Source organism: Echiichthys vipera (genome assembly GCF_963691815.1).
Source record: "Echiichthys vipera genome assembly, chromosome: 3".
NCBI lineage: Eukaryota > Metazoa > Chordata > Actinopteri > Perciformes > Trachinidae > Echiichthys > Echiichthys vipera.
The window spans coordinates 5,476,350-5,490,197 of record NC_139828.1 but is presented as its reverse complement, the minus strand read 5'-3'; the positions used below and the strand labels follow the sequence as shown (position 1 = coordinate 5,490,197).

Below are 13,848 nucleotides of genomic sequence, written 5' to 3'. Positions count from 1 at the left end.
GTGAAAGTAAGTTTTCGGTCCACCAGAACTTGGCACAGCCTTTATGTTTCCATGCTTATGCAGGGGAGTATTGCTTTAAACATATAACAGACGATCATTATGCAAACATCCCATTAATTTTCTAATGTTTTAAGATCTATTTCACTGGAAGCGTGTCGCTGTCTTCTTTAAACAGATCACAGGACGAAATTTCAAAGCTTAAAGCACTGAAAGATGTAATGTGAAAAATGACAGAGCACAAGAGTGTGTGTATGTGTGTGTGTGTGTGTTTCTAAAGAATTTCACTTTGTTCAAAGAAGGCAATTTAAATAATTTAATGTCGTTCAAATCACTAACATTTTTAACAATCACTTCAACACTGCAACAAGCTTTGTACTCAAATGGTGACAAATAACAATAAATAACACATCGTTTACCTTTTTAAGTTAACTTAACTATTAACCCCTAAGAATACATTCAAACAACATGCTTTGGAAAGCAATAATAAGGCATATTCTCAGGGTATACGAGCAGTTTTAACATCCTATCATGCAAGGTGAAACATCCTCTATAATAATTCCACTCAAATAGTTTATGACATAAAATCAGAACTCCTGTCACTTCAGTGCTGTAAGAATTTGGTTTAGATTAAGTACGGCCAATGGTAGCGTGTTGAGGAATTAAATTAGACGCCGCAGGCCGTGAAAAGGGAAGTTCCTGGAGTGCGGAATTTGGTTCAGATTTCACACAAAAAATGTGCACGATTATGTTTGATTATCATAAAAACGATAATTACTGTGGATTTTATGGAAATAAAAATACCAGCTACTATTTTTAATTTAAAAATGATTGAATATTGGCACAAAATATCACCCTTAGGTAGCTTAAATCTAAAGAAATATCAGTATCACTTTTTTAAAACCCTCCAAAAGGAAGAAATCTCCTTTTAAAGTGTCCCAGAATGCCTCTTGCAGAACTAAGTGGCCTTCTGCAACCCTTTACTAAGGATGACATATCACTTTGGAGTCCTCTGTCCGCACGGATGTGTTGTTAGAGCTGTCGTTAGGAAAAATGTCCAACTGTTTTTGTGACAGCTTATCCTGTGTCAGCGGCAGTTCAACTCCACAACTAAATACTCACTTTCACTCACTCAGACACACATACACACATACAATTAATCAAGTGTGACCGTTACATCTTACATCCTCTATCTCAATCTGCACAGGAAACACCTCTGCAAAGAAGGCCAATGGAGGTCCGCTGCATGGTTTGCTTACACAGCTCCGCAGTCAGAGCGGGCGTCAGTCGCCTCGCTGATTCATTCATCGTCAAACATGATCAGCCCGCCTGCGTACACGGACTTATCATCCAGCGCAAACACACACTACAAGGTCACTATCATTAAGGCTGGTCATGTTTATTCTTCTTCTTGTCACTTAGTCCTTAGGTGTAACGTGGTCAGTATTGGGATCCTCCCATGACGGGACTAAGGCACAGTTTGCTTCAGGATCTAGTGACGATGCCCAAGTGAGGCCTCTGTGTGTGTCTGCCTGGCACGCAGATCGACCCTCCTTCCTTCTTTGTTGTCGGCCCTTCCTTCTAAAAGAGCTCAAACATTCCAGTTATGGGTTTTATGTCCGTTCTTTCTCTCCCCCCGACTGAGTTTTCATCCCTTCATGGCATCGGTGGCAAGGTTTTCAAGGAGAGTTCTATAAATGTCCGAGCGGAGGAACCGCGGGTACGAGTCCCTTTCCATCAGCCCGTAAACAATCTTCTGAGCATCGTCAAAGCAGTGCATGGTGGGAGTCTTGACGTTCCTTTTGATCTGCTCTCGGGTGTGATAGTCGATGTTGATCTGGAATGAGGCAGATGGATAGGAATGAGGGGAATTGAGCCAAGATTTAAGACTCAATATGTGTGCAGGCACTTTTGTGCTCAACAGTAGTTTTAAGTAAAGTGAGTATGTTGTAAGTAAATGTAAGAGTGTCTGTGTTTCAATGTATGAATGTTTCTAAGTTGGATTTACCTCTTTAGGAGATTCTGCTTTGATGAACTGCTCATAAATCTTCTTGGCTCTTGATGACATTCTGAATGAGGACTTGATCTTCTTGTAGTCCTCACAGGTGAGCCAGAATTCAATGTTCTCATCGCTGTATTCAGACTTGAGAAAGTTGCGAAAAGTGGCCAGTCCATCTGAGGAAGTGCAGAAAACACAGCATTGCATGAAGCTTACAAAACAAATATTCTCTGTAAACTCTTATCTCACAAATATGATTTACTGTTCTCGCAGTATTCTCATCCTTAGGGGGAAAACCAACCTACATTTAGACTCGAGAAGCCTTTCCAGTGACTGTGACCATTGTTGGGTATCTTCTAAACTTAGCCTGCTGGGAGAGAATGCAAGTTAGATAACTCAACCAGAATCAAATTTGGGTAAAATAAAGCCTGGCTGAAGTGCAAGGGCTGGAAGGACACAGAAGCAGTCTAATGAAGAAAGCATAGCAGATGTGCTTATCAAATTCATACAAGAATGTCAGACCATGGGATATGTTGGCGTGCATGCATGCTGTGCCAAAGCAAACATGGTGTCTCTAGTTCATTTGAATCATTTCATGATGCCATAGATGGAAATGATAGGAGCAGGCTGGCTATTTTAAAACTGAAATGTATGCAAAACACTCCATAAGTCTCCTTACCTCTCAGAGCTTGATGAGTGTGAGAACATGCACTGGAGTCGGCACATGAAGTTCTTTCCGCTGTGTTGAGATAAGAAATACATGAATATATCCCTATTGGATTTAATGCCGTTAAATTACTTTCCAGGGGATCTGTAAAAGCATGTCAGGCATGTTAGTAATTAGAAAAGAGACCATGTGGTGTAGTAAAGTTAGATGACATTATTATCTGAAGCTATTTTCAGGAGATACCATGAAGCATCCATACTGTTCCTAAGTGTACTCTTGTGTCTGAAAGGCTTATTGAAAGAACCAGAAAGAAAATACAGAAACAGATACATCCGCTATTTGATTTATTTTATCATGCCGCATATTTATTGGAAACCCAGGCTCAGCGTTTAAAGTAAAAGCTTCACTTACATGTTCTTGTTTCTCTTCCTGTCATCTCTGTCCATGATGAAATGCTGTGTGTTGAGTGGTTCGACGATTAGGCTGGGCATTGTCTTATTAAGTCCACACTCTCAGGCTCTCCGTCCTGGTCATGCTGCGGCTGAGAGACACTTAGGAGGGTTTCCCCTGCGACTTGGCTTTTTATACCAAGGTTTCCTGTTGCTACGGACCGGGGCTGCTGGGATACATCAGCAGCTCAGCCCAGACTGAAGAGGAAGCACCCCTTCCTCCTCCTTCTCCTGTTCCTCCTCTCCTCCTACCTCACTATTAAAAACAACACATACTCACATTGTACTGCACTGTTGCAGATCTTTTCCTCCTCCTGACTGGATGAGCCAAACAGACACATGCTGTGTTCACATTATTTTTAGTCTGGCAGCACAGATGCAAATGACAGTAACAGTGTGCTGTGATAGGCAAATTGCGACCTTCACACAGTGTGTTTTTGTCGCTCTGAAGTCTGTTAAAGACAAATAGAGGATTGCCTTTCTGTCTCGTACACCTTTGGATTTCTGTCATCAACAACGGGAAATTAAAAAAAATAAATGGCGTAAATTAATGCAACAGGAGACCACAGCCATATGTGAGAAAGAGGAAATGGCAAATTGATTGCAACAGAGAAACTCTGCAAGGCGACAGGAAGCCCGTAAATTTCTCAGTACGTCATTTCATTACCACTTTCTTGTTTCAGCCATGAAGTTACTACTTTACTGTCAAAACCTTCCTACAAGCAACCGTTTGACTGAAATCTATATATAGAGGGCAGAACATGCAAGCCTGTGTGTTATATTTTTATTCTATATATCCTCACAAGTATAGAAAGGCCTCACAAGTATAAAATCCCATGGAAATTGGCCATTTATATTACAGACGTCCTGAGGTAAGACTATTTTACCCCACGTCCCCACATTAAACTTATCCTGGCCGAATAGGGCTTTAGCGTAAGTGAGGAAGTTCCTGAAAATACCTACGCATGTTGAAATTTAAATGATGCATTTCTGTAACCTTCTGAACTGAAGAAGAAAGTGTGTGCAACTGAGAGAGAGAGAGAGAGCGATGATCAACAAGGTCAACTACTCCAATAATGAACATGGATCCGAATGCCAATGTCAACACTGACTCATACACATTTGAACGGCCGCAGCCTTTTACATCTGAGCCTGTCAGTTGTTCAAGGGACTGGGAACAGACAGGGGTGAAATGAAATAACCAGCCTTGGCCAGAAATCGAGTTCTGGTGTGAGAACTTGTAGTGTACTGGACAGTTTCTTGGCGAGCAACTGGCGTTAGCTGGAATTAGCGTTAGTAGCACTGACCCTTAACATTTTATGTTTCCTTCAAATCACTGCTGCTCTATGACATATTTTGTCTACTGTTGGAAGTACAGGAGAAGCTGCTGCAGATCATTGGATCGGAAGAACGAACTGTGGGAATGTAAAACTTTCAACATCTGATCCTGAACGTACGTATTGGACCAAACTATTTGTAGAAATCTAGCCCTTTTCAAAATTGTAAACATAAACACTCTAAATGTGTCCAAGTTAGAGTGTTGCAGTGAACGTGAATGACATCAGCTGACAGGAAGTTAACAAGGACCAAGGCTGTTGCCTAGCAATGGAATCCCATTAAAAAAGTTGTATATCGCTGTTGGCCTCCGAATGGCCACTCTCGCACTGCTGTCATAGAACCGGGTGGGACATGATCAGCGCCACACACTCTCTGACAGTCCTCCTCAAAGTATTCATGATGTTGCACTTGGTTTTGCACTTGAAAAGTGACGGAAGTAGAGAGAAGTTCAAACCCTGCCAGCTTCCGCTGCATTAAGTAACACCCACTGATGCAGTTATTGGCTCACTGTGGTGTTGTTAAATGATCAGTTTCAGAAAGTTTAAGAAATTATCTGAAGCAGTCCTTCAGATACTGACTCCTTAAGCTGTTATTTTGCAATGTAGACATGGTATCATATTGAGAATCAAGGTTAAGTTGAAAATACAGTATAGACAGCAAAGATCCTAACAGTTGTAGTAATATAGCTCCTACTGAGTCAAAACAGTAGCCACCATATAAGCCATTTTCAGTTCAAATGCTAGCCTGAACAACTAGAGGCCTAAGAATCCAAAGTTGCACACTTTCCTGCTAATCAGGAACATCATAACATTATGTACCTCTCCATTGAAGGTACTGTCACATGGCATGAAAATCACTTTTAAAACTGCATCGATAAGTTTAGAAGGAAATACTTGCAAACATGAATACGTCTCCTTGTGTTTCCAAGCTTTAGCTAAAGGTGTGACAGCACAGTCAACCCATCTGCCTCTGACTCCACATTAGTCAGAGGGGTTTCTCCTCATATTACTTTGAGAGGATTAATCTACTCATCCTTGGCCACTTAAAAAATCTATTTATCTTCATTTCCACCAAATAACTGTCAGTCAATAAAGGTAGCTTTAAATTGACTATGGGATTACTGTTTGCTCAGTACTGTTTGGCTTCCATGGGCAACAGTTGAGGTCCTGAATGCATTTGAACATTTACAATCAGAGGTGTGCCGGTCCAATGCCCGTGTAATTCACTTTCAGTTTGCAGGTCAATGCTCACAGAGATTCAGAAGGTCTAGTTTTTAGTAAATCTGATTCAATTTGTTGTAAGATAAATTACTTTGAGTATATCAAATAGTTATTTCATTTTATCTTTTGTGAAATAGAGTCATAACAAAGAGCTGCTTAACAAACCAAGATGAGTGAATGTAATCCAGTGCTTCCAGCCTCAGTTCTGTTATGTTTAATTTCCCCGAGGGAGCAGATTCTGAAAGGAAAATAGAAGAAAGAGGATTCGGAAGGAAATTAAAAACACCTCACAGGAGTTGTGTGATATCAGAAACCTGACTGAAAGTATCTATTTTTTCAGCCTGTTGCCCGTCTCTCCTCTGATGCCCCAGGCTATTCTATTACAATCGCCCTTTGGCTTGGCTCCACTGATGCTGCTCTCCCTCTTTTGCCCAAACACGGTTCTGAGTACTGAGGCGTTACGAAGAATCACCAAACACTGTGAACAGAAAGCTGTTCCTTTTATATTTTATTGTGCGTCTATATGGATGAACACAGCAGTATAGAAGGTACTAAGCAATGCATCATTGGCCTGTAGCATCCAGACCTGGTAGTGAATTTCCCCAACTGTGACTGTCTTGACTAACACAGTGCCATCGACAGTACTCACTTCCTTTTCGCTACCATGGTAACTATGCTGGGCTTTGAGAAACAGGGACAGATTGTGTGTGAAGAACAGTGTGTGTGTGTTTGTGCCATGTGATGTAGGAGATGTGAGACCTTTGTCATTTGTCAGGAACAGCCCCTCACATGAATTACTGACGTTTGACATTGAAAAAAGTCCATAAGCTGTTTATTTGGCCTGCAGCCAAAAAGTTACTTTTATATACGACTAAAATACAACAGCAAATACATCTTGGTAATATGGTAACAGTGGTTGATAGGTGGCGAGTGGTTATTTACACACCTTCCTGACAAGCTAGCTGTTATGGTGGGGACCAAAGAATCCTTTAGATTGTCTAGTTTTAGATGATACCAACGTTTTCAGTCCACTTCAGCTGCTAAAAAACGTCAGTGAGGCTGTCGACAGGCTGTTCAAAAGTTATATGCTACTGAAACCACGATCTTTCCTTAACTTTAAAGTCCTTCAGATACGTAAACGCGAGATTAAGGACGCAACACCAGTCCATAAAGTACCTCTAAAAACTTGCAAAACAGTTTAAGATTGGTATTATCATACAAACAATTTTTAGGGAGAAAAGTTTGCGTAGCAACAAATTTTCTTTATAGAAAAGAGACCATTAAACCACATTTCAGGCAGCACCAATGAGATGAAATGCTATACACTTCCTGTCTTCCGAGTGATGTCATGTTGATGGATGAAAAGTTCGATGTGCATAATTTATGTATATTTTCTTTTACTAACATCAGATATTTACACAGCTAACAATTCAGTATCCGACCAAATGTTTCCCCTTCTGCTCCTGCAATATGGCGTTAAATAATGGACAGAAACCGTTTGATGTCACAGTGAAGTTGACCTTTGACCTTGTGGATATAAAATGCCATCATTTTATTATTAGGTATCTGTGTGAAATGTTGTCATAACCAGCGTAGCAATTGTTAAATTATGGACAAAAATGCATTTTATAAGGTGACAGTGATCTTTGACCTCCAAAATCTAATCAGTTCATCATTTATTCCAAGTGGATCTGTGAAGAAAATTCCTCGAAGGGTTGTTGAGATATTGCATTTATAAGAATGCGACGAACAAATGGAAAGACAGACGGACGAACAACCTGAAAACATAATAGGGACTCCAATTGAAGCCCAACTTTCTACTACGGCAGAACGACTGGTTTGCCGTACTGTCTATGGCATGGTACGCCGTAGCCGTCCCTTCAACCGTCGCTGCTTAAAGTCCATACTTCCTCTGGCCATGGCTGTCGCTCGCGTGGATGCATAAACTTTACGAAGAGCAGTAACAGTTTTATACATAAAACGTAACTTTAACAAGGATTGCCACGTCTTCCCCATCCATTGCCATTTGTCCCTCCACCACATATGTCATGCAACGTGAGCATACAGTGCTTACGGACTGTGGAGAGATGCAGCCAGGGTTTTATGGGCACAAAATGAGAATGGCGTCTATTTTTGCTCACTTCATATTTCATGATTTCTTTTGAAACATGGCACCATGCCATTTATTACGCCTGGATAGATTGCTTGAAGGAAACAAAACATGCTTCCAAGGTTCCTCCCATGAAACATTAATCTTCATTCAAGTGAATTATTAAAGATTCTTCATTTTTATTTCAACGATATGACTTTTTTTTTTTCCAAAATTACACTTCTTTCAGGCTATTTCTCTAAGAAAAGCACTTGTATATCTCTGCTATCATTGTCTGTGGGTGATGAGATTATTCCCTTAACAAGGCAGCACATTCAGCCTGATCTGTTACGCATCAGGTTGTCTGATGACTCCAGTGTTGTCGTTCAAGCCCAAGTTATTATTAGCAACCTCAGTACTCCTTTTTAAGGCACAATTTTCAGGAATAAGGCCATTTACAGAGCCGAGTGAGATCAAGGGTTACCGCGGGGTTACTTTTTTCCACTTTGGTAAACCCTATTGCTGGTGTGTGGAGTCATCTCTGCACCTAATTAGAGGATATATCAGACATGTGACCAAAGACAGAAACTCCTTGCCGGGTGAGCTGTGGAAACAGTCTAACTGGACGTGTGGGTATGGGCATGAGTCAAGAAAAAAAAAAGAACTGTCAGTCAGATAAATATAAATCTTTAGTCAGAATATTAAGAATAGTTAGAGAGGATGGGCAAGAACTGAAATCTGAAGATAAGTCATAATTTTATAAAACTTTTATTGAACACCTTTAATGAAAATGTCATTTAATTCAACATGCCAGAAACCATTTATTCATCTTTTATCGTACTGTACTCTGCACCTTAACTTACAAAGACTTTCAACCAACACGTTCAGTATTTCAAACAACTTCAAACTCTGCACAATCCTCTTTAGTACTGACAAAACATTCTTTCTCCCCTACGTACATAAACTTTTCGTCCACTCACATTACTTTTCTTTTTTCCAGCTTTATTATTTTCCACATTTCATCAATACATCATCATTTGGCTTTCGAGCAATAGAGATATGCTCTGTCTGCCCTTAAAAGAACTGTTTTGATCTGAGCGTCACATCTCATTTACTGTGAAATAACTTTTCAATTCAGCCAAATTGGAAAAGAAGACACAAAATGAGGTTTTGATCTAGTGTTTTGAGCTAAATGTACCAAAGAGTTCTGGATTTGTGTTTGAGACTCAGGTAAGCATCTGATTGCAGGAATCTGGGGCAAGAGTCTCTTTCCATCAGCAGGTAAACATGTTTCTGGGCCTCATCAAAGCAGGAGAGGCTTGGCTTGTCCAAAGCCTTCTTGATCTTCTCTCTAATGTGGTGATCAACATTGATCTGAGGATAAAACAAAGAGAGAACACTGTAAATTGTGGTGAATACAGTGGCATTTACGGCATATACTATATCTCCAAGAATGTGATTCAAACAACTAGAAAACAAGACCTTTTAAACGCAAGAGAAGGAGAACAGTGAAAAGAATAAACTATTTATTTTCTCAAACTTTCTTAACTTTAACTTTCACTTTGCTCCCTGACTGTGTGTTACTTCAAGTGCATTTCCCCCAAAAGCAAAGAAAAAAGCTTCAGCATGGTTAACTCTGGCCGGAAAAGCAAAATCTGTGTGTGTTCACGTGTGTGGCAACCACTCCATACCCCTGCCGCCTTGGTCGAAACTGCTTCCGCTCTGCTGCCTGTCCGAATTGAAATAACTGGAGGTGGTGAGTTACCGTGCGGCGGTGTGAAACAAGAACAACAACTACAATTGATTTTTCCATTACCTCTGACCTCATGAAAGCCAGTAAGTATTGAAGTGGTAAGACTTTGTAAATGCAATTCTTTGAGTTTACGCTAACACATGCACACTATGCTCCACCTATGTTGCAAAATGTAAATGTGTATTTATTTATTCTGCCTTTTTATTGGTGTGTTTCAATGGTGAAAAATCCTGCAAAAGAAGCTGCTACTCCGACACTGGCAACAACTACCTGCACTGCAAAGCAACCTAAAAAAAAGGAAAGCATTTAATGGAGAGATAATTGTGCTCATAGTTGAACCTTCTGGTAACTGTCGCCAAAGGCTCATGACTGTAGCTATCAAGTTCATGTTTATGTAGCAAGTTAGAGCCTTAAATCACGTGCCATCTTCAAAGGCCCACACGTTTGCAAAAGCAACGATAAAGGACGATAATTCTCATAATCCCAGTCATCGGGATGAATAACTAGTACTCATAAAAGGTTACTGTATGAAGGGAGATTGTTAGGACGGTTATTTTTATGCCTACGCCAGCTTTAAGCTTTATTCAGTTACTTATGACCATAATTGCTCAAAGAAATTGAAGTGTAAACATATTTGCTAGATTCCAGGGGTTCATATTTAATAAGAAGATTCTTCGATTAAATGCTACTAAATCCCACCCTCGACTCATCACCTCAGTGCAATATACACCATAAAGCAGTAACCTGGAAATCCAGGCCCACAACTATACAGATGCAGGTTCTGGCAACGAGCAATAGACCTTTCTAACGCAAGGGAAAGTTGCATGCGTTTCAAAAATACCACTGCACGCAATTGGATAGCACTATGACCAATCATCCGCGGCCATCTTTATTGTTTACTATAACGACTTTGACAGCGCATCGCTGTCGTCATCAGTTACTCCCACCCATAACATATAGTGTGTTTTGATTGGCGAGTTATGATTTTCCGACAAAGTTAAGGAGCTAACGGTGCGTGCACCAAGGCGGCGGCAGAGAAAATTGAAATTTGGTACTGGTGTGTCTGGTTTCCAGCAGTGGAATTTGTGACATTTAGTAGTCATCCATATTGCCTCATCCACTTTGTGTATCTTATACCCAATCTTCTTCCTGATATGCGGTACCATTTTTTGTGCTGATGCGATAATACTTTTCCCTTTTCCATGATATACTTTTGGGTAATCTTGTGTTACGTTTATCATACTCTAGTATGATTAAGGGCAAAGTATAACAGTGTTTTTTTTAACTGTCTGCTGGCTATTTAGCTGTCTCTTTCCACCATGAACCATCAACCCTGGTATCACTGACACCCAGACTGACCTCTCTGAAGGCCGTAGGCTGGATGAACTCTTGGTAGATCCCCTCTGCCCTCCAGTGAAGGTCCTCCGGTAAAGTGGTCCACCTAAAATCTTCACATGCGAGCCAGAACTCAAGGTTTTCTTCACTGAACTCAGACTGCAAGAAGCGGCGAAACGCTGCTAAATATTCTGTAAAGAGGGGAAGATTTAAATGATTCACTGTCTGAAGCTTATTAGAAAGATCATGAGGATAAATGCTGTGCTCAAATTTTAAATTTGGTTCACAACAGATATGATTGTTTATCATTTAATTCGTGGTATTTGATTATCTGAAAATACACATCCCCTTTGAAAGAAAAAGTCCCGTCTCTTACTTTTATCCTGTAGCATTTTTTCCATAGTTGGCTGGAGTTTATGATCAGTCTGACAACTGTAATAAAGAGAGACATCAGTTATTAATTTCTCTGTGATGAACACATGAACACAGGGACATCTGTAATAGTAAATGCACATTACCTGAGTTTTGAAGGACATGTCTCTATATTTAATTTTTTCACCGTGATGCACTGGATGTCCTTTGTATACCTCTTTCGATTAAGAACAATATCAATTCTGAAAAACAAATGAAGTTAACTTTATAAGTTAATGTAGAGTTTCACATTGAAACAATGTCAAACAAGCAAAACAAAAGTAAGCCTATCCACTTTACCTAAACCTTTACTCAATATCATAAGTCTGTCTGGCTTACCTTCTGGGCCGCTTCACATTTTGCATCATATCCTTAATTTCATAGAAGCGAACTTTTGAAAACAAAAGTTTGGGCATTTTTACATCCCGGGTAATGTCCTGTAAAGAGTTTCTTTTGCCGTGTCTCTAAACAGTACCTCCAGTATACTCGCCTTTACCTGGCAGTGAGAGTGCTGTACCTATGACGCTAAGGGCCTGCTGGTACAGGTATCTAAATGCCATTTGGATAAGCATACAGCCGGCTGCTGCTTAAGACTCAATTATTGTTGCCGCTGACTCACAGCTGTAAAATTCCAGCAGGACAGGCTTTGTGTAGAGACACTGAATGAAAAGGAACACTCTAAACTATACCATTGCTACTGAGGTAGCCTCAAATTGAAGAGGTATCTTCATTTTTCAGGTATTTAATTCACTCAGTAACATACATTCATCTAGTTACATGGTTAGACCAGATATCATCACCTTCATACAAATGATTGAGGAGTAGTTTTGTGTGTGTGTGTGGGTGTGGGGTAGAGGGACTGCTGTGAGCTAATGTCTGTGATTAAGGTTCTGATTGAAGGCAGGTGTATCTGAGAGCACATGGTGACTCTGTGGTGATGAAGGCAGTCGGGCTTCCTTAAAGGGATAGGCTGGCTATTGTGAAGTGGGGTTGTAAGAGGTACTCATTGATATTCAGTGTGTCACCTACAGTGGGTGACAGTAAGCACACCACCAGTTTGTGGAATCAGGTAGGAGTCATGACACAGAAGCAAGCTAAGCAAATGTACTCCTGTGGATGTTTGCAGCAGCTGCAGCAAAATGTATTTTTGTCACCTTAAAAAAGACACACCTAAAAAAAAAATCAATATCAGTTTTAGTGCACAGTATATTTATAATATTTTCTAATTAAAATGTTCTTCTTTATCCGCTTTTATTTTCTCAACGTATTCCTATGCATAAGCGCAACTGTACAGTGTTCTGTTATTACGCTGCAGAACAGCTGTTTGAGTCAAACTTTCCACCGTTTATGGTGTAAACAATTACAAGAAAAATGAGAGGAGTCCTGTTTTTTTCCCAAACTGTCAGTGACTATCGATAAGGACCTCATACAACCCTACTTCAAAGTAGCCAAACTACCCCTTTAAGGCCGAAGTGTGCTGCCAGTAATGGTGATGACTCAGACTCATCGGGTGACATTCAAAGCTGTCAACGGACTGAGGAGGCAAACAATCTGCGGTGCAGCTGAACATCGGCCTTGGGCTGTCTTCCTTTACTGCTTTGAGAACAGACTGTTTTCCTCTCCTTTTTTATAGATGATAAATAAGAATACTCCCAGATGTACCACTTTGATTTTGGCATATTTATATTAAATAATAACCTGAGTTTTTAAAAAGCTACAGGTACTGGAAAGTAAGATGAATTATTTTGCCTTTTTTTCTAAAATAAAAGTGCATATGAGGAGCTCTTTTCCAAAACGCTATAAATCCATTTTAATAGTTTTCAGGAAAATTACATTTTTTACCTAGACCCACACATTTGGTTAATATTCAATGTATCTTGTCAAAATGGTTTTTATGGCTCAGTCTGAACATGTTGAACGGACGGACGACACAAAAAACTCTCCCACTTCAGAGCGCCGCCATGTTGGATCGCATAGAACGCTCACTGAATTCTGATTGGTCGAAAGGACGTATCGCATTTAGGCTAAAAATAGGTTCGGCGCTGGATAGGCGGTTTGGAGAGGAACTGCATCTTGAGGACCATTTTAAACAAGGAAATATAGCGATTTGGCATGAAACATTGCTGTATACAGAACCTTTTCACTGCTTCATCAAAGTGGCTCAAACTCATTTTTTTTAAAATGTGGCTTCTATCTCGTTTTGGAAAAGAGCTCTTCATATTTCTTGATAAATCTGTTTTCAAAGATGTTTGTGGAAACAAATGGACTGGCCCTGCTAGTGCTGTTGGTTTGAGTCTTTTTATGGAAATTCCTTGACAATAACAAAAACATAGACCATGGTCAGACTTATCGTTGAAAAGATGCTTAATCTGGGAGTGATGTGATCTAATGTCCTAGAGTTTGTTAAAAGCTTAGCGGCCACATTTCAGATGAACTGGAGACCAGCAATTGATTTATGGCTTAGACCAGATTAAAGACAATTGCTGTAGTGAAAGGAAATAAACACATGGACTGTTATCTCAAGGACAGAAAGCGTTTGGATTATTTTTTTTTGAAGATTTGAAGAAAGCATGATTGTAGCAAATTTCTA

General features: G+C 40.0%; 2 protein-coding genes across 3 annotated transcripts; both read right to left on the bottom strand.

Moving 5' to 3' along the window:
• Positions 1–326: 326 nt before the first annotated feature.
• Positions 327–3,199, bottom strand: LOC310945456 (regulator of G-protein signaling 21-like). Of its 2 annotated transcripts, none has more exons than XM_083911553.1 (5): positions 3,075–3,199; positions 2,676–2,735; positions 2,302–2,366; positions 2,006–2,172; positions 327–1,834 (listed from the first exon to the last, which is right to left on the bottom strand). In XM_083911553.1, exons 1-5 carry the CDS (start codon positions 3,152–3,154, stop codon positions 1,646–1,648), a joined length of 561 nt encoding a protein of 186 aa, XP_083767679.1. In that variant the 5' UTR covers positions 3,155–3,199; the 3' UTR covers positions 327–1,645. The 2 variants fall into 2 exon arrangements, with proteins under 2 accessions (XP_083767679.1, XP_083767680.1); XM_083911554.1 differs by having other exon boundaries at positions 2,302–2,363.
• Positions 3,200–8,511: 5,312 nt separating this feature from the next.
• Positions 8,512–11,790, bottom strand: LOC310966368 (regulator of G-protein signaling 21). The gene is made up of 5 exons (XM_083940106.1): positions 11,598–11,790; positions 11,366–11,461; positions 11,224–11,279; positions 10,872–11,038; positions 8,512–9,133 (listed from the first exon to the last, which is right to left on the bottom strand). The coding sequence occupies exons 1-5, from the start codon at positions 11,672–11,674 to the stop codon at positions 8,948–8,950; spliced, it is 582 nt and encodes a 193-aa protein (XP_083796232.1). The 5' UTR covers positions 11,675–11,790; the 3' UTR covers positions 8,512–8,947.
• Positions 11,791–13,848: the final 2,058 nt, after the last annotated feature.